General features: G+C 44.2%; 1 protein-coding gene across 2 annotated transcripts in view; it reads right to left on the bottom strand.

Annotated features, from left to right (window-relative positions):
• Window positions 1–624: 624 nt before the first annotated feature.
• The window catches only part of RFC2 (replication factor C 2), a 52,420-nt gene continuing 25,375 nt past the window's right edge, over window positions 625–27,669 (bottom strand). For both annotated transcript variants that reach the window (XM_086811805.1, XM_086811804.1), the window contains exons 6-8: window positions 1,613–1,741; window positions 1,323–1,517; window positions 625–1,107 (exon numbers count right to left, since the gene is read on the bottom strand). In XM_086811805.1, coding sequence (XP_086667931.1) covers window positions 997–1,107; window positions 1,323–1,517; window positions 1,613–1,741 — 435 coding nt within the window. In that variant the 3' untranslated portion in view covers window positions 625–996. The remainder of the gene's footprint in view (window positions 1,108–1,322; window positions 1,518–1,612; window positions 1,742–27,669) is intronic.

Raw genomic sequence — 27,669 nt, forward strand, 5'->3', positions numbered from 1 at the left:
TCAGAACACTATAAAGGGGGGGATTGCTTGTCCTAGCCCTCCTTCAAAGAAGTTTGTCTCCAGGCAGAGATTGCCTCAAAATTGCTGGTCTCAAGATGGAGACTGTTGCCTTGAAGAAGACCTATGGCAAGGAGTCTCAGCAACAGGCCTTGCGATTAGAATTGCAACAGACTAGGAAACGATTGCCTCCTTAAATATGTGTTGCCTCTTTAATTGGGTATTGCAGCAGAAGTAGCGCACTCAATATATATATTCAGGCGATAAATAAAATGCTGTGTTTTCTTGAACCCAAGTAAGGATCCCACATAAATGAATGAGCTTTCAAAATCGTTGCTTTGCTGTTCGGGTAAAAATGGGTTTGTCACAGGAATAACGCCAATGAGAATCTCCCCCCAATGGTCTAGCTCATATCGAAATGTCTAGTTGCATGACAGGGCACATACACTTGAGAAATCATGTTGAGATCCCTCTTCCAGTAAAAAGGCCCCTAATAGATGTACCTTTGAAGGTACAATTGGCCGTACCACATCCATCTAATTATCACATTGCCATTACACAAGCATAGGAACTCTCGTGTCAAATGGAAGGATAGGTGAAGTTGTCCCAAGATAGAAGCATGAGATATAATATGAACATTCAAAACTTCATCTATTTGATAAGAGCAAATGATTTCCAAAATGATAGTAGTTCAATCAAGTGCCTCTGCATAAAGTTATGCCACCGCCTTCGACACTAGATCTATACTCAAAAAACAGCCCACCACCCCTACCCTTAAGCCATTAACTTTTGCAGCTCTCCTTACAACAGTAAGGTTCTCACTATCACAAACTCTGACACAAGAACAGCACCTTCTCCAAGTAGCTGATGCAGAGCCCTTTCAAAACTTTAGACTGAGACCCTGTACAATGGGCACAAAATGCGTTTAAGCTATAATCCGCAACAAGATGGTGATGACATGATTGGCACACTTTTGCTCATGCTGAATTCTGGTATTGCTTATACAGCTTTTGCCTTATCACGGATGATGCACAACTTCGCCAGAAGCCCCGACAATTGTAAAATTGTCCCAACACCATCAGCAATTCTCATATGTGCAAAACCTACCTCCTGCAAAGAACAAATATTATTTAGACAATCTGCTTAAAGAGTCTTTACAGGCACCTCCCCCACCCTTTGGACAGGAGGGGGTTGGAAGCAGGAGATCCCCCAACCATCAGGGACAGGCGGGTGAGATCTTCTTTCTGAACTGGCAGGGACTGTGTCTGTAAATCCCCTTAAGGAGGATTCTGCTTACACAGTTGTCAACAACAAAATTTTGTTACCTTTAAGTACTCCAGCTTGAGATATTCAGGCATGTCATAGTTCTTCACGACTCGAAACAGGGTGGTAATGATGTCAGAAGCCGAATAGCCCAGATCATAGAGCTGCTTTAGCCCAGTATAAGCTTCATCAATGTTGCCTCCCGTGGTGTGACGAATGATATTTACAACATGGAGTGGGTGCGGTTGATCACAAACCTGCACGTATTGAAGAGCAGGTATGCTGATCATCAATGGATTTCCACCAAGTTGAAGTGACACAATGATACTGCAGTTATTACATACACACTCACCTTGAAAACATTCTCCTGGTTGACAAAGTGAAAACCACTGTATGTAGCTTGAAGGTTGTTTAGAGCCTGTCGCATGTCCCCATCAGCCGTAAATACCACTGCTTCCAACCCTTCAGGTATGTATGGCACCTACAACCATTTACTGTTTGCCCAAATAAGTTCACCACAAAAAACCTACCAAGTAGTGCTCACATGCTTGAAACAGGGAATGGTGGGATACTCTCCCATTGCATTGATTGAGATTCTTAACCGCCTGGAGAATTCATGCAGTACAGTCATAATATTTACACACTTGGTGTCCAGTGTAATTTGAATGCATTTCAAGGAGGAACTAGGCGATAATTTAGCATGTCAGTTTTGTAACAACTTGGTAGATCAACATGCATCCAAAGCATCAAAACAACACATGCACAATAAATACATGAACAGGCATAGGAAAGTCGTAGACAGCTGCCTGACACAGCCATAGAGACTTGATAACTGAAACATCTTGCATGAAACGCGTTTCTGAAGTAAGTTTCATATGTTTCAGAAATATTTCATGTGTTTCACAAACGTTTTGAAACGTTTCATACATTAAAGGGGGGTTAAAATGTTTATTTTTGCCCAGTGCATGCAAAAATATGCAATTTTTTCGACATACCAACATGTAAGTACAAAAGTGCTTCAAATACACTACAATGAAACTAACATACCATAAAAACATCTTGATTCAACAAATTTATCAGAACTTCATGATTCTTGAATCAAAGGCCATGAGATTTCAAATGGCCTCAACTTTTTACTTCAAAAGAAGGAAAAGAAACAGATTTCAAATGTTAGAAACGTTTCGTATATCCCTCCTGTCTACTGCGTGGATACCTCAATAACTCACGAGTGCCCCCAAGGTCACTTATATAGTAATCATGGTTGTCACGGTACGATATGAAATTTTCGGATACCGTACGGGAATTTTTGGTACGATATGAAATTTTCGGATACCGTACGGGAATTTTTGGTACGATATGAAATTTTCGGATACCGTACGATAAAATACGGTTTTTATTTTTTACACTTACAACCTATGGAGCTTCAAGCTTGAATGTGAGGGAAGGTTGGGAGGGGAGGAGTCTACAGTGCTTGAGGAACCAGAACATGGATATGTGTCTCTCCCGGTTGGATCTCCCGATTGTCTCCAAAAAAGAACCTGGATGGGTAATGCAATACCAAAGGTCTCCCAGTGTAGCGTTTATGACTAAGGGACCGTCCTTGCACAAATACGAGGAGTGCATCTAGGGTGATAAGTTTAGGGACTCCTCTCTAGATTAAAATGGCCATGTCCAAATCTTCTCCCTCGTGCATAACTTGAGAATCTAATTGTCTAGCCTACCTATACCAGGGATCCCCAAGTGATGTAGCAAGATTCTCTCATCCTACCAATCAAGTGTACACTACCAGTCTACCTCGCCAGATTTTTTAGGTCTCTCAACAACCCCATATGGAATATTGAGTGGATACGAAAGTTGCGAAGTATTGCGAGCATTTGGGATCTTCGTAAAGCAGGGTTTCTATATATTTTTTAGCATTTGGAATTTTTTTTCCCAAGGGGAAAAAAAAACTCGTACCGTACGATATCGTACGAATTCGTACGGTATCGTACCGTACGAACCTGTTCGTACGCGTACGAGAAACAACTATGATAGTAATAATCCGACTAATATTGGTCTTTGCTTTATTTATGATCTTTTAGCAATTATTAGCCCTAGGCTATTAATTATAAACTCTTAACCAATCTAGATCTCATTCTGTTAGCACCCTTAGCCCACATGTGAACCCTCTAAGTTCCGACGCTCCACCTAAGCCCTTAACCCTAATCTTGGGTTTACCCTAGCCCTAATCTTGGGTTACTACACATCCCCAACCCTAACCCTAGGCCCGTTGGGACGTAACAGAGTAGATCAGTGAGCGGGCCTGTGATGAGCTATCGTTGCACTATTATGGCCAAGCAAGGTAACGCACCAAGGCCTAGCAGGGCGTTGCACCAAAGCTGAGTAGGGTGGCAACTCCAGCAAAATGGGCACCTTCTTCAATAATATGGTGACCCTTTTCCTCCCTCGGGCATGGCAATGGTAAGCCCCTCTCGTAGGAGAGGTTGGGCATGCACCTCACCCACCACAACACATGTAACCCAATTCCTACTATATATTGATGCTCAAGAAAAGGTTTACAATCCTTTCCAAAATACAAAATGATACTGAAAATTCCAAATCTCAGCCTGTGTGTTTATGTTAGGTTTCCATTCTACTTTGGCAATTAGGGTTTGCATTACCTCTCCTCCATACAACTCAGCGTATGGCAGAATAAGGGTTGCTTCCTCTCTCTAGGTGTCTAACCTAGAAAATGGGCATCTCTCACAAGGCGGCTCAGTGTAGGGTTGTGACTCTTAGACGAATAACATGTCTTTTAAACGAAGAGTTGTCTCTTGGATGAGACATGTTCTTTCATAGTGACCCTTGCGACTAGTTGTGTCCTTTCAAGGCACCGTTTCACTAATAATCAATGTGACTGAGGTGTAGTTTAGATAGATTAAGAGAGATTCGTTACAAATCGAGACAGCTATTGGTTCTAGAACTTTAGGTACACCCAATCTCATTTAAAGGTGTTATCCCTATGATGCTTGTCTGTATTTAGTTTGTGCCTTCCATATTTCTTCCAGAACCTGACACAATATTTGGCCCATGTCTTGAACCACCTAATCTACACATATCTTGTGAAAGTCTCGACAGCTCTGGTCATTGCCTTGACCACCGAACGACTATATACAACCTCAAAGGGAATCTTCTTTGCCAACCTAAGCACCGTGTCATTGATGGCATGTTCCACCAATGATAAAATTCATACCAAAGAGTCTGATACTTTTGACAATAACATTGAAGCATGGTGATCATTGTCTTGTTCATGCTCTTCATCTGACCATTTGTCTAGGAATGGAATTACGTGTTACATTGCAACCTCATCTCTAAATTATAGAACAAGGCCCTCCAAAACACTCTAGTGAACTCTAGATCCGTGTTCGAGACAATCCTATTTGTTCGCCCCTTGTGGCTGCCTCCATCTCACATGAGCCCATCTATGCTTGTTGCTCATGGTGAATTCCACGACTACAAACTAAGAAGAATGCAAGGGAGAGAGAGGGAGAGCTTGAGCTCCTTGCAAGCAAACACAAACACACAAAGAGTAGACAAAGAGAGATGGATGGCTGAATTTTCTTCTATTCTCTTCTCTTCTCTACCACCATAACATAAAAAGATAAGAGTACATACGATACGGGAAAGTACTCTCCTACTATAGCTTACAAAGGTCGGTCCATAGTGTAAACCTGACTACTACATGAGCTAGCCCTATAACTATGCCATAACTCTAAAACACCAGAGTGGTTGTCACACAACTTGTAAACCACTAGCAGCATATCGCCCATAAGCTCACCAACCAAGCCACAAGCGTAAGTGTGAAAGCTATCACCTAAGAGGGTCATCAATGTCCGTAACACTAGTTGAGCTCGATATCTCAACACTTCCACTCCACCTCAACTCCACACACTGCCTCCAAGTAAGCTCCTAAACTTACGGAGCTTCCCTATACCCAATGCCTTTGTGAAATTGTCAACCACCTAATCCTCTATGCTAATATATATCAAATCCACATCATGAAATGGTAATGCAAGAACCTTCTCCCTCACAAAATGGTAATGCGTCTCAATGTCCATCCTAGCATGATAGACTAGGTCACTAGCTAGTTGTGTGCTATTCATGTTGTCACAATAAATGACAACCGCCCTACCCCACGAGCTCACCCATGTCACCAAGTAACTTCTGAAACCAAGCTATCTCACAAACTGTCTTAGTAGTGTCCATGTACTCTGCCTCTGCATGATTCCTGATTACAACTATGGCCAGATCCCCTATCTCCTTGTTTTGTATCTTCTCTGCTATTTCTTGTTGCTCTAACTCACAACAGCACTACCGAAAGAAAACTTAAAGCCTCTAGTATATCTCTCGTTTGTGGTGGAAGCTTAGCCTGGGTGCAACTATGGTGGTTTGACGAGATCAATGGCTGCTTTGTAAAGAGAGAAATGAAATGAAATGAAATGATATATTAACGTCTTCAGAAGGCCAAAATGACCTATGAGACCAAAAAGGTTACAACAATTGGTGGATCTGATACAATGTCTGTGTAAGAAAAGCTAAAAACAACTAAACAACTAACTGAAACTGAAACAACTATGAGGAAAAGTACGGTACTAGGAGCTCCTAATGGATAACATCTAGGAGGAAAACTCCAGCAACAAAGGTAAGCATCATACACATCACTATCCAAAGATGTCTCTCATCGGTCGATGGCGGATATCCTCAATGTCCTCCATGGTGAGTACTCTGACTGGATGTCTCCCATGCCGTGCTAGTATGGTCCTGATCCTTTGTTGTAGTCTCCGCCGGTGTCGAGATGGGCCTCTCATCTTGGGACGCCTGGACCGCCCCAGCTCTATAGCCCGATCAATCAGTGTACCTAGTGCGGCTATACTCTCGGGCTAGCTGCAATGCCTGCTGGCCTGACTGCTCAATCTCTGGTCGAAAGAAGTCTGTAATCTGCCTCTGTAGGTGTCTCTCCCTCTCAAGAGACCCTCTCTATGTCTACGAAGCTCCAGCAAGTATAATCCGAGGCATCTCTGATCCTGGTATCTCATGACACATACAATACTCAAAAGAAAACGAGTTTGCACGATTCAACAAGTGTTTGATTGATTATTCAAATCTCCACCAAATACATATTTTTATAGGCATAAAGCTTTATCTTTTGACTCAATCAAACTTGGACTAATTCTTTCCAAGGAAGCATCCTACACACTTGCATAATATCGTATCCATTCACTTTCTTCACAATCATAAAAAATATGATCAACTTGTGGAACGCCACTTTTTCTCTTTTTCTCTTTTTCGGTTGTCACATTCCATATTCCTTTTCTCATAAGGGTGAATTTGGCCTTCATCCGCCAAGTATGAAAGCCTTCTCCTTCAAATTTATCGATTTTTGCTTGAGAAGCCATGATTAATAAAGAGGATAGATCTTACTTTTGGCTTGAAGTGTCTAAATCCTTTACATAGTTTGAGATCACATAACACTTAATGCACTTTTCCTCTTTGATTGAAAACTTTGTGAAAAAGATTAATACATGCGAATTGCCTTTGTAGAAGGTGTGGTGCTCATGAGATAATTTACGGGAGCCTTAGCTAGTGATAGCCAGTGTCTATCCCATTTACATTGAAAGCATAGATATACTCTGAAATAATGTATTTCAAAAACTTTTTCAAAATCGATTATGAAGCTCAACAAATAAGCTAAATGAGTTTTTTTTTCTTAAGGCTTATAGTATGTGAACAACCTCTTGCGTTTTCTTTTTCTTTTTTATTTTTTTGTTCTTTTTTTAATAATTTAAAAAAAAGAACCTTACCCGTCTTGTCCAGTTGTCAACACCTAGTGCTAGCGATGGTTGGTTGAGAAGCCAACAGGTCCATGGTGTGATTAGCGATGGGCGCTAATTTTAGAGACGCGGCCATAGCTTTAGCCTTACAAAATCGGACCTCTCGACGACGGTTCGCCATTCTTTTCATCGGTGTTTTAATAAGCCTTAATCAAAAGCTTTAATAAGCCCTACTATAAGGCTTACTTAAAAGCCCCCAATTCAAGCAACCGCTCACCGTCTCTTTTGCATCTACAGCGCTTGCAACAACTCAAACCTCGAGCTCTTGGTCGCACACCACCACTCTCCAATGTCTGTGCACGTCATCAATACAATGGACCCACAACTTAACGTCATTGGCTGTAGAGGGTTCTTTGTTTTGGTGTTGCAACAGGCTAGTGCAGTAGGTGACACCAACCAATGCAAGTGGAGTATTCGTAGCCCTAGGTTACGAGCAGTCCCGCAAGCTGTCGATTAGCAGTATTGGATCAATTAGCGCTTAATTTGTGCTAGGGGAGCACATGCGACTGCAGCACATGGTTTTATATATCAATCTATGCGCCAATAGCTCTGATACCAATTGTGGTGGAAGCTTAGCCTAGGTGCAACTATGGTGGTTTGAAGGAATCCATGGCTGCTCTGTGGAGAGAGAAAGAAAGAAAGAAAGAAAGCTGTATTAACGTCTACTAGAGGCCAAACTCGACCTATGAGACAAATCAATGTACAACTATCAATGTCTTCTGGATGTCCAGGAAAAAAAAAAGAACAAAATGAACATGAAATAAAGTATGAAAGTACTGAGCTAGTGGGGGGGTGTGATGGATGGAGCACTACTGCTAGAGGCTCAATATGCAACCTATATGCGTAGGGTATACAAGAATGCAATGCAGATCTGTCTAGCTCTCCAACCAATACCATAATGGGGGTGTAATATGTGATACATAAGCGATGGCGAGGCAAAAATACCTCGGAGCATGATCTCCGGGTGTGAGTGTAAATGAGCTAGCCGCTCCTGGATATAGTGCTAATGTCGAGCCCGTATCTCTGTGATCTCTCTCTGATGTAGTCTGGGAGTCTGGTAGCCTGGTACTCTCGGTCTCCATCTGGCTCGGAGGTCCGCAGCGCGCTAGAGTGTAACCCCCTCCTGTGTTAGGGTAGGCACTCGGATAGATCTCTGAAAGAAATCAGTGAGCTGGAGCTGGAGCTGTCGCCCACCTCTCCCTGTGGTATGAGTCCGTGTCAGTGTCTCTCAGTGGCGTTGTCTCTAACAAGAACTGGCCAAATCTGCGCTGGTTTGCAGACTCCATGATCTGGCGGAGTGAGGGATGTCCACTGAAGATGGTGGTGTCTCTCTCTCTCTAATGACACTATATGCTCTGCATCTGCATACATAATGTTCCTCACTCTCAACCTCCTCCTGGCGGCATAGTCTCCATATCCTCTTTGCTTTGGGGATCCGTGCTGCCCTACCTGCCTAAATCTCAAGCTGGTGTGATGACACTCTGAGCTGGCCAGTCGCCACTCGGGCACTGTGAGGCATGTACACATCCATGTATCCAGGTCTCTGTATGAATCCATCCGCTGAGATATGCATAAACTAATCTCTGTAGTATAGCATCTTCGGCGGTAGAGGCTGACTGAGTGTAATCCAAGTCTCTTGAGTGTATCGTTGCCATAAATCCTGCCGAAGGACTTTGTTTCTCTTACTGTGAGAGAGTTGTGTGGTGCATGTATATCATACTAGAAAGGTGGCAGGTGATCTATGTCGAGACCATGCTGAGTGAGCCATTGTATCATCTGTGAATACCATGATCTCCTATCTCCACTCTCTGCGAGCTGCCTGGACGCCTCAAAAGGTCTATGTGAGAGTCAATCTAATGGCATATCTCTGATCCTCTGTATGAAGCAGATTGTCTGGAAGAGGGCCTCTACTAGCATAGGAGGTGCAGAAAACTCCGTCCGGACAATGTCATGTGGGACAGAGGGTTTGCTGCGGATCATCCGTGAGTGCATGAGAATTGCCATCTCCTCATCCAAGCATATTCCCATTTCTGACTTCCAAGTGCCTCCTCAAAACAAGTAGACTCTTATCTCATGTATTGCTTTAACCATGTACGCATAGTGATGGGTTATATATCAATGATATCTCAACCTGTCAACAGGGTATCTACCCCGAGTAGACTTGCATACACCTAGATCACTGCCAAGTGTTCTCAAAACAACCCTAGTTCTCCATGCAGCAAGAGTAGCCACTGGCAGAATGCTAACTTACTTATCAAGGCACTACTCAGAGCCACTAGAGTCACCATCCACATAGGAGTGACCTACTGACAGATCAGGCACAAAAGATTGATCTACCTTTTCCTTCCCTTTGCGTGATACATGTGTACCAACACCTGTAATACCACAAGATGACATATCTATATTTCCTTGCATCTGTCCTTAACCTACATGACCATGGACTAACATTGGATCCACTACCAGAGGACTCTCCAAGTCCACTAAGCACCTATTGTTGATTGTGTATCACAAGGAACGCAAGCTTACTGGAGACAAACTTGTCAAGTGTTACCTTGTGAAGTTTAAGAACTATCTTTCCATTGATGTTTAATGGGTAGTTTAGGAACTATCTTCCCATTGATGGGTAGATGAAGAGTTCTTTAGAGATTGCCTCCACTTGCTTCAAACGTATTTGGATGCTTTTCAATTGCGAACAACTATTTAGAAGCCAAGGGAGATGTAGCCATTTGGCCACCCAACTAGCCCACCTATGGTTTCTCATTATGTGTATACATTGGACTGGCGGAATTCTTTCAAAATTGGAAACCTATGGTTTTTTAAGATTTTCTATACCCATGTTTCTCGGAGCGACACTTTATTTCACTCTCTTTATTTCTACTCCAAGCGTGATTGTCATTATATACACTGTTCTGACTACCATATGATAAATTGATCTGAAAAATATTATTGCCTACCCTTTAGTAGCCTATATGAATTTTGTAACTATTGGTATGTCTAGTCCGGCGGCTGTAAGGTCACCCTATAGTTATGAACACACAAGGCTAAAACCTGTATGTCGGACGTGCGACCAATTAACCTCCTAACCATAGGACAGAAAGCATAGCATGTTGTAGAAGCAGCTTGATTGAATTTAGTAGGAAGTACTTGTGCTAGATGTGGGGCCTCGGAGAAGAAAATACGGACATCCATGGCTGTTATGGAGGAGATTGATGCCATTCATGTGATATTGTGGATTTAGCTTTCCGTTGGAACTTATGCCTATGCGTACATTCTCGGAAATGCTTGGAGGATTGGTGTTTCATTGGATGTGGTGCCTAGTGTACGTGCTTGGAACACGTCTATTCTGGTAAAGTCTCATGAACAAGGACTGTCAATACCAATGTTTCATTGCATAGCATCTTTATGTGCTTGCCTGCAAATTGAATTTGCATGTTGTTTTCATGCTTGCTTGACAAATATGTAGTTCTGAGTGAGGGGATGCCCACCCGTGAACCGTGCGTGTGAAACTGTCTACTAACATGGTTGTGGCATGTGACAAGTGGTAATTATTGGTCATAACTGAGCCTTAGGATCTAGAATTAATTTACACTTTAATAAGTTTGGGCGACCAAAACTCACTTATAAATTATGACCAACCTTGTGTTCGCACACATTGATGTCCCGGGGGTGAACAAATCTCAATGTCCACCACCCACACATTATCTCCTTTGTTCAAACAGAGCAACCAGCCATGTATCAATCACAGCTTGGACCCCAACTTACTTTTGCCTCTGTCTGACACCCAAGGTGGACATCTCATCATTTCTCTCCTCCCCTCTCTCTAGGAGTTGGCGCCCACTTCAAGAGACCTAATGGCTATTTTTCTGCACTTTCTCCTTCCCTGCACCATATCCAAGCTTGTTAGACTGTTTTCCAAGCTTCCAAGCCGTAATCACTCTCCTACACACTCCCAATGGCTGAAATTCAGCAAAATAATCCTTTTCTTTGTTTTAATTTTTGGGCTTTTGGCTGAAAACGCTAATTTCAGCTTTACTTTCTCAAGTTGAACCATCGAGAAAGCTTTCCCGAGATTCCCTACAACCACTTGAAGTCTTTTGTCACGAAGGATCATGAAAAATTGAAGATTTCAACACTCGAGACGCTTCAGTCGCAAAGACCTCTGTTGACATCGACTCTACTTGCAACTAGCAAGCTTTAATGCTCAATTATGAAAGCAAGTAGCAAGACGGAGGAGCAAGACTGCATGTTCACATACCCTGTGTAGTGTTCTCTTGTCCTGCGTGCTCTCTTGAAGATTATTTCTACCATGTGTGGGTGGAACAATAGAGAGAAGATGGTAGGGAACATGGACACTTGAGAGAATAGTGTGAGTTAAAGATCTTCACCGACAACCATACCGTTTACAATACTATATTCATATGCATTGGTATGGATATCTGGTCATAAATGCCCATGACACTATGTGCTCGATTCTCCCAAGATCAATATACACTATTTGAGAGAGAGACCGGCCGTTGCGACTCATTGTGCGTCTCTTATCAATTCAACAAATTACATCTTGTATTGTGTCTGTTGTTCATTAAATCTTACTATATTTAAGTGCATTGATCCAAACATTCCACACCGACCGGTGAAATTACATTGGTATCAAAGCATATGGTTCTCTTTCACTTCCATCATGAAAGACGATCACCGCGAACACTAGGTATCTCTACACTTAGAACACTATGGACTTGCCACGCACCCAACAAGGTAATGATGCTATTTAGACAATTGTGGACAAGTTTAGCAAGCAAGCTCACTTCTTGCCAGTCAAGAAGACCATCAAAGCTAAGCATATGGTTGAGATATATCTTGCACGAGTGTTCAAGTATCATGGAACGCCGAAGTCCATTGTAGGGGATAATGATCCTAAGACTACAAGTCTATTTTGGCGGACCTTGTTTGAGAATATAGACACCAAATTGGACTTCTCATCAACTTATCACACTCAAATAGATGGGCAAAGTGAGGCTGCAAATTCAGCCGTGTTGGACGTCTTGAAATGTTTTGTGGCAGATCAAAAGTCTTCTTGGAAGAAGTACCTACCGCTACACACTCCCAATGATTGAAATTCAACAAAACAATCCTTTTCTTTGCTGTAATTTCCAGTCTTTTGGCTGAAAACCCTAATTTTAGCTTTACTTTCTCAAGATAAACCATAGGGGAAGCTTTCTCAAGTTCCCTACAAGACTTCTATCACCAATTGAAGATTTTAACACTCCAAATGCTTCCATCACGAAGACTTCTGCTGCCATCGACTCTACTTGCAATTGGTAAGCGTTATAGCTCAATTATGGAAGCAAGTAATAGAAGGGAGGAGCACGTTTCCATCTTCACATACCCTATGTAGTGTTCTCTTGTCTTACATGCTCTCTTGAAGATTGTTTCTACCAGTGTGTCTCTTGTCAATTCAGTAAATTATATCTTGTATTGTGCTTGTTGTCCATTAAATATTAGTGTATTTAAGTGTATTGATTAGCATTGTGCTCAACGAAGCATCCATACCAATCAGTGAAATTACATTTGTATCAGAGCATATGATTCTCTTTCATCGTGAAAGATAATCACCGCGAACACTAGCTATGTCACATGCACTCTGCACTGTAGTGCATGGTGACAAGATGGTTCATCATAAGTGCATCATTGTACAAGAATAGGATCCTTCAGGATATGATTTTGTCGTATGCCATGGCCCTACTGTAAGCCCCAATCCGGGATATGTCAAGCACGAGCTACGTAGGTCTTTCCTTAGCCATAGTGTCAGTCAGTCAGTCAAGTCCCTTAACCCACTTGAAGAGAATCACTCATGCATATAGAAGTCAATAGAAGCCTTAGAGTTTGCATTAGAAGCATTTATTGCATTGCATGTTAACCATTGCATAAGCATCTAACCCATTGCATAAGCCTTAAGCCGCCTTAAGCCTTAAGCCTCCCGACTCCCTTAATATCTAGTCGGGAGGCATTATTACCCAGTCAGCCACCATTATCAGCATTATATTCAGCATATATAATATATTCAAGTCATGTAGCTTTATTAAGTCAGTCGACCTGCCCTTCAGCCAGTCGACCAGCCCTGTGCTTGCATATAAATACCTAGCGTTGCATTCTCTCAATCATCATCGATCAAGCATCCAAGCATTCAGCCATCCAGAAAACACATCATCAACAGCATTGTGAAGAAGCGCTTCAGTCCATCAGCCCTTCTCAGTCTCACATCAGAATTCAGCATTCGTATCTCATTGTTGTTCTCCATCCTCTCCCAGGTGAAGGAAAACACAGCATACACATCCCTCATCGTTGCATATTCAGCCTAGAAACAGTCCCCAATTCAGCCTATTCCCAGCCTCAATTCGCAGCCTTCCTACAGCCCCTTGGAAGAGTGCATTGGCATCAAGATTGGTCATCATTGGTGTTTCTACAACAGTGTGCAATCAACCCATCGTTTGGTCTTCCAAAGGTCTTGCGTTTGGCTTATCTACAATCCCGACTCCCAAAGTCAATCTTATAGTCATTCTCTTCAACATACTCCTAGCAATAGGAGGGGGCCCTTCAGTGGGTAATTTGGGACCCAATAAGGTGTACAGATCTCTATCTCTCTCTCTCTCTCATCTCTTAAAAGTTTGAAGTAATAAAGTGGATTGCTAAAGACTCACGAAACTTGGGATACAGAAAGCAGTGTGAGACTTTGTGTGACACGATCCTTCATCTCTGCATGTTACATTGGTATCTCTCTCTCTCTCATCTCTTAAAAGTTTGAAGTGATAAAGTGGATTGCTAAAGACTCACGAAACTTGGGATACAGAAAGCAGTGTGAGAATTTGTGTGACACGATCCTTCATCTGCACGTTACATTTTCAGCTTGTCCACACACACTGCATTCTAGCGTGAGAGCATCATTGTATGGTCAAACTTCGGTGAGGCATGATCACCGACTTCAAAACAAAGTCTAAAGAGGAGATCAAGAAGACGTCTTCCTCGAAGGAGACCATACTCTTCCACCAACAGCAAATCCATAGCTCTACTCAGAGCTCAAAACCAACTTCTCTTGGAGGCCACCGCAACAAAACCCACTCCACCAACTACCCCAGACTTCATCTCTCTTTTCTTTCAGATGGAACAACAAAGACGAGAACATGATGCAAGACGGCGAGAAGAAAAAGCTGAAGCAGAATCAAGAAAGCAACAAGAAAAAGCATACAGACGGGACTATGAGGAAGCTCGACACAGGCTTGAAGAAGACCAACGTCAAGCTGACCTCGCAACTCGGGAGCACCAACAAGAGCTCAATCATGAGCTAATGATACTTGAACACAAGCGGGAAAGGGAGGCCCTGCATCTACAATTTCAACATACCCTCTCTTCATTCTCTCCGCCCATAGGTGAAACCAGCTAGACTCTTGCAACATCAACGACCGTCATCCAGACCATAATTGTCACAGAATGAAAATACAATACCATATCGTATAGTACCGTGTGGAAATTTCTGGTACAATATGAAATTTTGGGATACCGTACAATAAAATGCGGTTTTTTTTTCTTAAGAACACTTACAAACATAGACATTTTCAATTTGGAAGGATAGACATTTCAAACCAAAATTTCATTAAAAACAAGTTTGAAGTGACAAACAAAAGTACATAAGCATAGAGGTGCAATACGCACTAGACGCGAGTACAAAAAAGTGAGTACAAAAAGAGGGCCAAGGTCCAAGGAGAGACTAGACAAAGGCATCACTATCAGAGCTCTCGCTAAAATCATTCTCATGAGAAGAGGACACATCAGTGGCCTCGCTGAAGTCGCCATCGCTAAGGAGGTTGCCCTCATCATCGAACTCAGGCTCTCTAAGCTCATGTGAGAAGCCAAAGGGAGCATCCTCATCTCCAAGAGCGGGTGTGGACCTTAAAGTTTCTTATTGTTTTGCAAGTGTATTCAAACTAGGATTGGAGTGTTTATCTGGATACACGCGCCCGTTAACAAGAATAATCCTCCTTGAGCAATTTTCCCACCCGATAGCAATTTGAAGCGTTGTCGGTGATGACTTGCATCACGTTCTCCGGCCCAACCTACATGTCACAATGCACATGAATGGATGCAATGAGCGTATGAGACTTGAGTCATGCCATAGCCACATATGACATATGTTAAACTTTAAACTTTAAATACTTGAGCACAATTTGAAACTTATCTCCATGATGGCTTTGCTTAATATGGCGATATACGAATGCGCTCGATGTTTTCTTCCCCGCCTTTCTAGAATCAACGCCCCACAAAGTATGTGCCAAGAGGACAAGAGACAAGTATGTTGATGATGCCTCTCTTTTTCCAATCAGTCCATCCATCGGAGAGGATGCTACACTCATACTTGGACCATGCCACTCGCACCAGATTGAGAGATCTATCAATTATCTCCTTCTCATCAACAAGACTCTTTGTGCGCATGTCATGATAGGCGATGCCGGTCCATCCTTCACATGGGCCTACATTCGCAACGGCTTTCACCATTGTCTTTCATTGATCTACCTTAAGCACATGGAATGAGAAATTGCACTCAATAATGGTGCATGCAATCTCTATATCCGCTAACCGTTTCCGTTCTCGGAGATGTGATAGAGAAGAAGAGACACCCCCGGTGGCTTGGGCAAGAGTGGCTTGCCTCATGGGAGACTCAAACCTTTGCCTCTTTGAAGAGGCGGACGCGGCACCGGCGGGGGAGGATGTATCACAAGGCAGGGAGATAACCTCATAATCAACCCCTGAGCTTCTACCACTATCATGTTGAGCACCCAATCCACCCTGATATTGTTGAAGATCTCATCGGATATAGCTAGGGGGACTTCCTTGCATGGCGCAACTTGCCCCCTTACCTTTCCGAGATGTTGAAGAAGCCTAGTAACTCCGCTTGTGTATTGTTTGCCACAATACTTACAAGTCCACCTATGTGACTTGGACTTTCCATTGGCTTTCTCGACATGGATAGCATGCACATTGAACTTGAAGGCTTCATTCTTCTCTCTCGTCATTGTAATAGAGAGACAAGGAGAACTTAGAAGAGATGGATAGGCTTGAGAGAGAGAGAGAGAGAGAGAGAGAGAGAGAGAAAGAAAGAAAGAAAGATTTTATTAACGTCTTCCAAAAGACCGAACTCGGCCTATGAGACAAATCGGAGTACCTGTATGGGGTATCCTCTGTCATCCCAACAAAATGAAAAAGTACTGAATAAAAAAGCTGAATTTGGGTGTGCAGGGGATGGAGCTCTACTACTAGGAGAATGCAAAGCTATATGCATGGAGTATACAATCATGATATGCAACCTAGCTAGCTCCATCCTGTACCATACTGGGGGTATAAAATGGTATACATCAGTGAAGGGGGTGTCCACAGCTCCCTGAAGAACATGCCTGGGTGTGCTCTGAAGCGAGCCAGTCGCTCCGCACCCTCTCTGTGAAACTGAGCTCTGATCTCTGTCATCTCTCTCTGGTATAGGCGTGGTGTCCGAAAGCCAGGTGTCCTCTGTCTCCTGCGGGCTCTAAGTGTCTCTGCTCTCTGGAGAGTAATTCCTTGCCGTGTAGGGGCTGGGAGGGGTATGGATCTCTGAAAAAATGTAGTAATCTGTGTCTGTCGCCCCCCCTCTGGAGCTGTCTGAGCCTGTAATAATGTCTCTCTGTGGCGCTGTATGTCTAGAATGTATCTCCCCAGTATGCGCTGGTCTGCTGCCTCAAAGATCTGGCGTAGGGAATGTGGCTCTCTGAATAAAATGGGATCTCTCTCTCTGATGGCTGTATATGCTCTGCATCTGCATACATAATGCTCCTCACTCTCCACCTCCTCTCTGCACAATCTGCATACCCTCTCCTCTCGGGGGATCCGTGCTGCTCTGCCAGTCTCAATCTCCAATCGGTGTGATGAAACTCTGAGCTGACCAATAGCCACTCAAGAGCCGTGTGGTAAAAAGCCCTCCATGTATCTAGGCCTCTCTATAAATCCATCATCAGAGATACTCATGAAGTGATCTCTGTAGTATAGCATCTTCGGTGGAAGAGGCTGTGTAGGCGATATCCATGTCTCTCGTGTATAGAGCTGCCATAGATCCTGTCTCAATACTCTGTTCCTCTCACTATGAGAGAGACGGATATGTGGTGCATCCCTGTCATACTGGAATGGTGGTAGATGATCCATGTCTAGGCCATGCTGTGAGAACCAATGTGTGACCTGTGCATACCATGATCCTCTGTCTCCTGCCTCAACCAACTGTCTAGATGCCTGAAAAGCTCTGTATGATAATCTGTCATGTGGCATCTCTCTGAATCTGTCTAGCAGGCATATAGTCTGGAATATGGCCTCTACCATCATAGGAGGCGCAGCAAACTCTGCTCGGATAATGTCATAAGGTACTGACGGTTTGCTGCGTATCATGCGTGCCATCATGAGGGCCTGTGGTCTCTCTATCTGTGTCCACCAATGGGTAGCAAGGCCTGGCGCCCATACTGCTGCTCCATACATCAATGCCGGTGTGACTAATGTGTCAAATAGCCACCCCTTCGTCCGGGGCTCCTGCAATTGCACCTGGTGGCACTGTCTCTCTAGCATAGCCAATGCTGCATATCCCCGTGTCAATCTAGCTCTGGCTGCTGAACCCATGGTAAAGCGTGTGGCTGCTGCAGAGAAGGTAACCCCTAGGTACACGTATGATGTCACCACATCCACCTGGCATCCTGCGAGAGTGAATGTCAGCTGACTCCTGCCCTGTCTCGATGTATGAAAGACCATAACCTTGGTTTTCCCAAGGTTCACAGTAAGACCCCACTGTGTGCAGAAATCATCGAGTGCATGTAGATGCTGCTGTAGACCACCTGGGGACTCAGACACTAATACAATATCATCAGCATAGAGCATAATATGTACTGAGGTACCTGCTAAATCAACTCCATCTCCGCCTCCCCGTGTAATGAAGTCAGCCACCTCATCAATGTATAACCCAAATAGCGTGGGGGAAAGTGGGCATCCTTGCTTCACACCAATGGTGCTAGCAATAGTCTCGGACATACCTCCTGGACATCTGACTCGCACAAAAACCTGCTCATATAATGCATAGATGCCCCATGTCATATCTGCTGGTATGCCAAGAGACTGCAGGCGCTGAAAGAGCCTCTCTCGTGGTACTGTGTCAAATGCCTTGTGGAAATCCACAAAGCAGCAATAGAGTTTTCTCTTCCTCACTCTGGCCTGATCAATCATACATCTCAAAGTGAATACATGGTCAGTGGTAGAGAAAGCTTCTCCTGAAGCTTCATCCTCTACTCTGCCAGTGTATATGTCTGCCATGTCATGTGTGAAGTAGATGGTAGTGTGTGGCATCGGTATGTGGGGGGCTGGTGATACTGGTGATCGGGCTAGTGAAAATGCCAAGTATGTATGATCTGCCCCAATAGGACGAGGTGGAATGGAGAATGAGGTGACAAGCTGTGATGCCTCCAAAGACCCCATAATGTAGTCTACCACCGTGCCTCCGGTCCGTGTATAACCCCCATGTGGGAAGCATGTCAGCCCTCCTGATCTCGGCCACTGTAGCATCCCGTTATAAATAACGAGACGATGCCTGGCTCCCAACTCTAGTAAGTGGTCCCCATAATGTCCTCTGTCTGGTCCAGTGTCCTCTGATGCCCGACTAGCCCCTATCTCCTCTGGATCCACAGGGTGGAGGATCTCCATGTCATCATAGTCATACACCTCACACTGTCTGCTCTGTGTGTGGGCATTGAAGTCGCCCGTAAGAAATACTTCCCCTAGTGTAGAATAATGCATAATCTCCTCTGACAGACAAGTGTATGGCGAGGCTCCTGTCTCCTCCTCCTGTGGCATGTCCTCTGTAATGACATAGGAGGATCCTGACAGAGAAAAGTAACATAGAGCTATGTATATAACCCTGTCCTGTGAGAGCTGTAAGCTGATCCACATGTATCTGGCCGCTGGATCCTGTGCTACCACTCTCAGTCTCCCCTGTAGCTCCCGTCTGAATAGGACTGCTACTCCCCCCGACCCTCTCGAGGTACCCTGGCGTGTGGTCCTCCTGTATGCTGACTCCCACTGGAATCCCTCTACTCGAGGTAGCCCTCTCTCTGGGCTCTGATGTGTCTCTGTCAGAAGTATGATGTCTCTCCCCACCATAACATGCTCCAGTCGTCCAGGCTGCACCCATTGTGAACCATTACAGTTCCATACTGCTATGTGTACCTCTGTCAGTGGCCTGGTCTGTGTCCCATAGGCCCCAAACCGCTAATCCATGGGCCGGCCATCAATGATGACCCGACCATCTCGATAGAAGGCCTTCTTGCCTTCTCTCCTCGCGTGTAAGACTCGTGGCATGCAAGTTCTCCTATGCTCAAGCTGCATCCTCGTGAGATCATCATCCAAGAAAATAGGAGCTCCCTCTAAACCCCGTAGTATGACCCTCTTCCTCATGAAGGTGACCCTCTCCGTCTCTCCTGCAAACTGTAGGATGAGGGCTCGCTTGCGTGTTGAGTCTTTCCCGGCTCTCCATGCTTTGGTGAAGGGGAGAGGGTGCTCTTCCTTGTAGCCGAGCTTCATGCATAGAAGCTGTCCATCTTTCTCGGGAGTGGAGTCGGGTGTCTCGACTATACCTGTGACTCGAATGTTGAGGCGGCGGGCATGCCTCATCTTCTCCTCCTCAATGGTGGTGTGAATGATTTGGTTTTCTTCCCTTTGAGTCTCCTCCCTCACTTTTTTACGGATGTTCTTCTTCACCACCTCGACCCATCCTGACTGCTTGGCTTCGAGCTTTCCCTCCATGTCCTTTGTGATCTCCTTGGAGATCTCTTCTTTGATGGCCGTGAGAGTGTTGTCATTGATCTCCCCTTCTTCCTTCTCAGCTACCATTTCCACTTTCAATGCACTCACCTCCTCCTTGAGTGCCGTGTTCTCTTGTTCGAGGTTCGTGACCCGTGCTTCGAGAGCTATGATGTGCCTGTGTAGTTTGTTTTCCACCTCATTGAGGTTGGAATCGGATGTCTTCTTGCTCTCCTTGATTAGTGCCTTCATTGCCATCTCGAGGGCCTCGAGTTTCTCTTGGAGACTCGGGGCCATTCCTCCAAATCACTCTGCAGTCCTTCCCACAGGCAGGGAGGAGAGAGAGAGAGAGAGAGTTATGTTGCTGCCTTGGGGGCCTGAGCAAGGGTGGGTGGGGAAAGGGAGCCAGGCCTAAGGCGAAATGGCGAACTGGGCAGAGAGACGAAATGGCGAACTGAGGCAGAGGCGAAATGGCGGGCCAGGCCTAAGGCGAAATGGCGAACTGGGCAGAGAGACGAAATGGCGAACTGAGGCAGAGGCGAAATGGCGAACTGGCGGGCAGAGGCGAACTGGCGAACTGGGCAGAGAGACGAAATGGCGAACTGAGGCAGAGGCGAAATGGCGAAATGGCGGGCAGAGGCGAACTGGCGAACTGGGCAGAGAGACGAAATGGCGAACTGAGGCAGAGGCGAAATGGCGGGCCAGGCCTAAGGCGAAATGGCGAACTGGGCAGAGAGACGAAATGGCGAACTGAGGCAGAGGGAGAGAGAAAGAAAGAAAGATTTTATTAACGTCTTCCAAAAGACCGAACTCAGCCTATGAGACCAATCAGTGTACCTGTGTAGGGTATCCTCTATCATCCCAACAAAATGAAAAAGTACTGAACTAAAAAAAAAAAAGCTGAATTTGGGTGTGCAATAAGTACAATGAGTGGGGGAGGGGATGGAGCTCTACTACTAGGAGAATGCAAAGCTATATGCATGGAGTATACAATCATGATATGCAACCTAGCTAGCTCCATCCTGTACCATACTGGGGGTATAAAATGGTATACATCAATGAAGGGAATGTCCACAGCTCCCTGAAGAACATGCCTGGGTCTGCTCTAAAGCGAGCCAGTCGCTCCGCACCCTCTCTGTGAAACTGAGCTTTGATCTCTGTCATCTCTCTCTAGTATAGGCGTGGTGTCCAAAAGCCAGGTGTCCTCTGTCTGAGTGTCTCTGCTCTCTGGAGAGTAATTCCCTGCTGTGTAGGGGTTGTGTCAAATCCCCACGGATCCCCTCGTGACCGATCTTGGTTTGAAACTCGAATCCTGCAAACAAACGAATAAACAAACAAGCAAGGGGGTGCAGGCCTGACTCACCTCCCAACCATGACAGCCGTGGGCGAGCCCACAGTCTTGGCTGTCCCCACCGAGCCACGAGTTGAGCTAACTAGGATGACGTACCGACCAATCTCCTCCTCGCGACGTCCCATGCCGCCACGAAGCTGCCCTCGCGGACCTCGAGATTGCTACCGGCCTCAGCTACATAAAGCAGGTGCACGTCTGCACTAGATCCAGGCTCCAAGACCATAGAGCTCTCACAAACTCGCGAGACTCTCTATATCCAATAACTAACCTTGGCCACCCTTTTATAGGCTCTTGGCCGGTCATCGGGCGTCCACACTTGGCCGCCCGCCCGTCCATACTTGGGTGCCCGCCCGTTAGTATTTCCCTAACTCAGCTCGTCAACAATCAGCCTGCCTAGTTCCAAGCTTCCCCAAGCCTCGAAACTAGTCTTGCATGCGTATAGCACACGGTAGATACACACTATGCACATGACATACTCCCCTTCCTCTAAGAGCTCACTCCTGAGCTCACTAAAAAGCCAGTGTAATCTATCTGAAGAGTAGTCAAGGTCTCCCATGTAGCGTCCTCCTCAACACGATCCTTCCACTTGATCTTGTATTCCGTGATAAGCGTATTACGCAATCTTCGTTCACAAAATCCCAGAATCTTTTCAGGTTCGTGCGGAACAAATGTCATGTCCTCGACATCTATAATTTCTTGAGGAGAAACTAACTGATCTGCTCCACCCAGTACTTCCTTAAGTCTAAGGACATGAAATACAAGATGAACTTTCACATAAGAAGGCCAATCCAATTCATATGCAATTGAACCAATCCGTCGTGTAATACGAAATGGTCCACAGTATCTAGGGGATAATTTCGGAGATCTACCTGTCCGTAAAGTCTCAGAATCTTTCGGAACTCGCAAATACACCATCGTTCCTTCAGAGAACTCTCTAGGTGAACGATGTCTATTAGAATAAAACCTGTCTCGGTCTTGAGCACTTCTAATAGATTCCTTTGCAACTTGTAACATTTCCTGCATATCTTGCAAAAAATTACGTGCTGCATCATGCTGCATATCTTGCAAAAAAATGGATACATATGCTCGAAGCATATCCTCCAAAATCTCATTCACTCTTTCAGTCTGGCCATCAGATTGAGGATGATTTGAGAAACTCAAATTCAAAGTTGTTTCCAACTTCTCAAAAACAAGTTTCCAAAAATCACTCGTAAACTTAGAGTCCCTATCACTGACTATGTCCTGCGGTAACCTGCACAGTCTAAACAATTGCTCGATAAACTGCCGTGCTAATTGTGTAGCTGTAATAGTCTTCCGGATTGGTAAAAATCTAGCCATTTTTGTCAAGCAATCTACCACAACCCAAATAGAATCGTGGCCTTGATGTGTTCTTGGCAATCCGATAATAAAATCCATGGAAATACTTTCCCATTTATTACCTGGGATTTGCAAAGGATGCAACAACCCAGCCTGTCTAAAGCGCTCAGCTTTATTTGCCTGACAAATCTGACACTTGAGAACATAATCTTCTACATACCCTTTTATCTTCGGCCAATAAAAAGTGTGTTTCACTAATGATAGCGTCCTATGTACCCCAGGGTGTCCAGCAGAAGGGGCGTCGTGACACTCCTTAAGAATCTTGGACCTAATGTCCAAGATCTGTGGTACACAAATTTTGTCATTACAAAATAGCAAACCATTCCGAATCATCCACTGGTCTCCTGCAGCCTGAATAGTAGACTGCTCAGTCACCGAGTCTTGGTCAATCAATGAGCTCCCGTCCTGGATCTTCTGCCAAAATGGACCAAAATAACTATCAGTCCTGCAAAGCCCTCTCAATGACTGAAATAAGTCAGTAGAAATCTCGGTGAACGACAAAGTATTCACCTCTCTAATCCGACTAAGCGCATCTGCAATACTATTCATGGACCCTTTCCGATAACAGATCTCAAAATCAAAATCTTGCATTAACTCTGCCCAACAAGCTTTCCTTCCTCTCAAATCATCCACATCACACATATACTTGATTGACTGATGATCAATCAATACCACAAACTTGGAGCCATATAAATAATGTCTCCAAACCTTGAGAGCATGAATCACAGCATAAAGCTCCTTCTCAAGGGTTGGCCAACGAGATTGAGTGTCGTCTAGCTTTTTATTTTCAAAAGCAACCGGTCTACCATCTTGAAATAAAGCAGCCCCGATAGCCTAGTCACTGGCATCAGTTTCAAGAACATACGACCGACTAGGATCAGGCAATACTAAGATAGGTGCTTCCTTGACTTTATCTTTCAAAAGTCTGGAGGCCATATCCAAATCGTTATTCCAAGTGAAAGGCTGATTTGACTTACGTCCACGACCTTTCAATAAGTCGGTCATCGGTAGTGTGAGCTGAGAGTACTCCCGTACAGATTTTCGAAGAAAAACTACAAAACCGAGAAAAGAACGAAGTTGTTTCACTGTTCGCGGTATAGGCCAGTCCAAAACCTTCTGAACTCGGTCATAGTCAATGCTCAACCCATCTCTAGTGATCTTGTGTCCCAAGTAAATGATGTCAATCATAAAGAACTCACATTTACTTAACTTAGCATATAGTCGATTCTGTCTTAAAATAGATAAGACAATCGTGAGGTGTCTGACATGATCCTCAAGAGTACGACTATAAATCAAAATATCATCCAGGAACACCACCACAAATTTTCCCAAATGTTCACGAAAAAGATCGTTCATCATTTGCTGGAAAGTGGCTGGAGCATTGGTTAACCCAAAAGGTAATACGAGAAACTCGTAATGGCCATACCTAGTCCGAAAGACGGTTCTTTCGACATGCCTTTCATGAATACGTATCTGGTGATAGCCAGATACGTAAATCTGGCTTCGTGAAATATTTCGCTCCTGCTAACCGGTCAATCAGGTCATCTGATCTAGGGAGAGGATAACGTTTCTTAATGGTCAGCTTGTTCAATCTCTTGTAATCTATACACATTCTCCAAGTATTGTCCTTTCTCCTAAGCAACACAGGTGCACCCCAAGGTGATTTACTTGGACGGATCTGGCCCATCCTCAAATAATCTTCGAGTTGTGTAGCCAACTCATCTTCATGAGCTTGGCTCATCCTATAAGGTGGAATACTGACAGAATGAGCACCAAGGATCAAGTCAATACGATGATCTACTGCCCGTTCAGGTGGTAAACCCGATGGCAATTCCTTAGGAAATACATCTTGAAATGAATCAAGTATCTTCTGTAATTCTTTGCTTTCAAACACACTTAATTCATTTACATCCAACGAAGGGATGAGAAAAGAAGAAAGTGGAATCAATACATAATGGAAAGCGGTATACAAAGAAGAATCCATTATATTTCCAAAATCAATTGTATTTACAAGAGGTCCCTGAGAGGGATGAATACAATCACCTAAAACACTATACTTGGTGTCCTTATGCTGAAAAGAAAAAATATGACTAGACCAATCTATCTGGACGTCAAGAGTCTTAAACCACTCAATCCCTAATAACAAGTCTACATTTTCCAGATGCATAACATAGCATTCCAGAGTGTCTTTGTAGTCCTGAATCTGGATTGGAAACATCACCACCTTGCGATCCCAAACTTGCCTTCCCGCAAGTAGGCGTACCTCATAGGTATGGTCGCTAAGTGTCGTATCAAGACTCAATTTCTGCACAAGTTTGTAGTTAACAAAGTTATGCGAACTGCCAGGGTCTAAAAGAATGTGAATCTTATGGCCATTCACTTCTCCATAAACTCGGAGAAGATCATGCATGCCAAATACCTTAGAATTGAACAGACAATCAGAACAAGTACTAGGGCGAGAAAGTATAGTAATTGACGTACCTGTCAAAGACAACTGGTTAGCTGCCTTTGGCTTGGGTCCTGCATTTGTCTTGGTACCCTTTTGCTTCGGGCACTCATTACACATGTGTCCTTTTTCTTCGCAGATAAAACAACGTCCTTCCTTCTTGAGCTTTAAAGCCCTAAGGAGTCGTTTCTTCTTCGCTGGTGTCGAACTTGAATTCTTCGAAGGTTGGTCCGAAGACTTGCCTTCAGTCGTGTTAGCCATAGGTGCGGAGAACTTTCTTTTATGCTTGTTCCCCTGCTCGGTAACGGGTTTCGACTTGGAAGAGACCATCGTATCATCATAGATACGAGCTGAATGAATGGCCTCGTCCAATGTTTTACATTTGTTATTTTTTACCTGTAATCGGTACGAGTCTGGTAAACCAGCTACGAAAAACCCCAAAAGAGTAGTGGGATCCATCTTTGTAGCTTTCATCTGCAAGTCACGAAACTTCTGGAGGTAGACCTCATAAGTGAGGTGCTGCGAGGTCATGGTCAAAGCTGAAAACCGGGCAACAACATCATAATCATCCTCTTTCTTGAGGAATTCTTTCTTGAAAACGTCTTTCAAATTGTGCCCAAGTCGTTGGCTTAGGGTTGAGTTCCTTCCACCAAAGCAAAGCTTTGCCGGACAGGAAACCTACTGCTAATTGGATCTTCTTTCCATCATCATATGGATGAAACTGAAAGTGAACTTGTCACTTATGTAGCCAAGTGTCCACGATCTCCTTGGTGCGTTGCTTTTGCTCGCCCCCGAACGGTTCTGGAGTAATGTTGGGGCCTAAAGCTGAAGCCAAGGTATCCATACTCGAGAAAGTAGAGAGGGTAGTGGTCAATAGAGCGATGGAGTTCTACAAAGCTTGCATCTGGGCTGCGATTTGTGCCTGACGTTCCGACGAAGAAGCTTCGAGAGCTACTTTGAACTCTTGGAAATCTGATTTTGACACAAAATCGTCAAAAAGATCGGCATCGGTACCTTCCGTAGCCGGCAAGCCTTCGCGTTCCACGAGGGGCTCCAACTCTGATTCTTGGGTCGACATCGTGAAGAGGGTACGTGGAGAGAAAATTCGATCTTTGCACAAGGAAAGTGCAAGCGAACTTGAGAGCTTGAGAGCTTGAAAACTTGAGAACTTGAGAGATGTGGGGCAAGAAGCCCACTTGAGGAGGTTTATAAAGGTTTTCCAAAAGCCAAAAAATCTCCAAAAGCTAGGCTTAGCTTTTGCTTTGCTTTTGACTTTCCTTGCTCCTTGATTCCAATCCTTGTATTCTTTTACATCTGCAACAGTTGGATTAATCTCAGGTATCTCTGGTGCCTCCTTGTGTTCACCTTCAATGTAGTCCCAAAAGCCTTTTCTCATCAAGAAATTTATCAATCTAAACCTCCAAGCATGGAAGTCATTCTTGTCACGCTTCTTTACAACAATTTGGTTAATTCCATCATTTGACATATGGTCTGCAACCAAACTCACCAAAAACAGCACTCTTATTTGACCTGCACAAACTGTTGTATTCTCTACAATGGTACTATACTGCATCCAAACTATCACAACCAGTGACCTCAATTTGCATACGTACACCCAATAACACTTATAAGACCTCTTTGCAGTACACACACTGTCTGTACAAACAAATGCCCTTCTTGCAGTTCCAAAAACAGAATTGTGCAAGGAATCGAAACTTACTCGTCGCAATGCTCGTGAACGCTTGCAAACTGAAAAATAGAGATCAAGACGTGTTCGAACCGCGTTTTCAGTCACAAAAATCATGTCCAAAGAATAATATAGACGCCTGCAACTCCGCTCCCGCAAAGACAGCTCCTCAATTGGAGTTCGTTTACCGGTGCCTCTCGAAGAGCTCCCGACAAGGATGTAGTAGCCAACACAAAGAGAGAAGAGTAGATAAAGCTCTTACCCTGCCAACACAAAGGGAGGAGTAGATGAAGCTCTTACCCTCGTACCACTTCTTGTGCTTCTCTTGCTTGCCGCTCAGCTTTTGCATGAACCAGGCTCTGATATCATGAAAAGATGCAAGGAAGAGAGCTTGAGCCCTTGCAAGCACACACACTCACATAAATCCTAGAAGGGAACACACAAGATGAGAGGTTGGAAAATTTCTCTTCTTCTTCATAACAAAAGAATTCTATCAAAAGACAAGGGAAATACAACATAAGTACTAAAGTACTATGTACATGCGGTCCATAATGTAAACACGCTAAGTGAGTGAGCTGGCAAGATAAGTATGCCATAACTCAGTGGTAAACTAGTAGCTGATGTAGTCCAACTGGGGAATCACTAGCGAAGATCTATCATGTCAGCCACAGACCCAACAGGATAGTGATGCTAGTTAGACAATTGTGGACACGTATAGCAAGCAAGCTCACTTCTTGCCGGTCAAGAAGACCAAAGCTCAAAGATATATCTTGCAGAGACGTTCAAGCATCATGGAATACCGAAGTTCATTGTAGAGGATAGAGATTCCAAG

This window comes from Cibotium barometz, chromosome 17 (genome assembly GCF_041138505.1).
Source record: "Cibotium barometz isolate CiBa-2024 chromosome 17, ASM4113850v1, whole genome shotgun sequence".
NCBI lineage: Eukaryota > Viridiplantae > Streptophyta > Polypodiopsida > Cyatheales > Cibotiaceae > Cibotium > Cibotium barometz.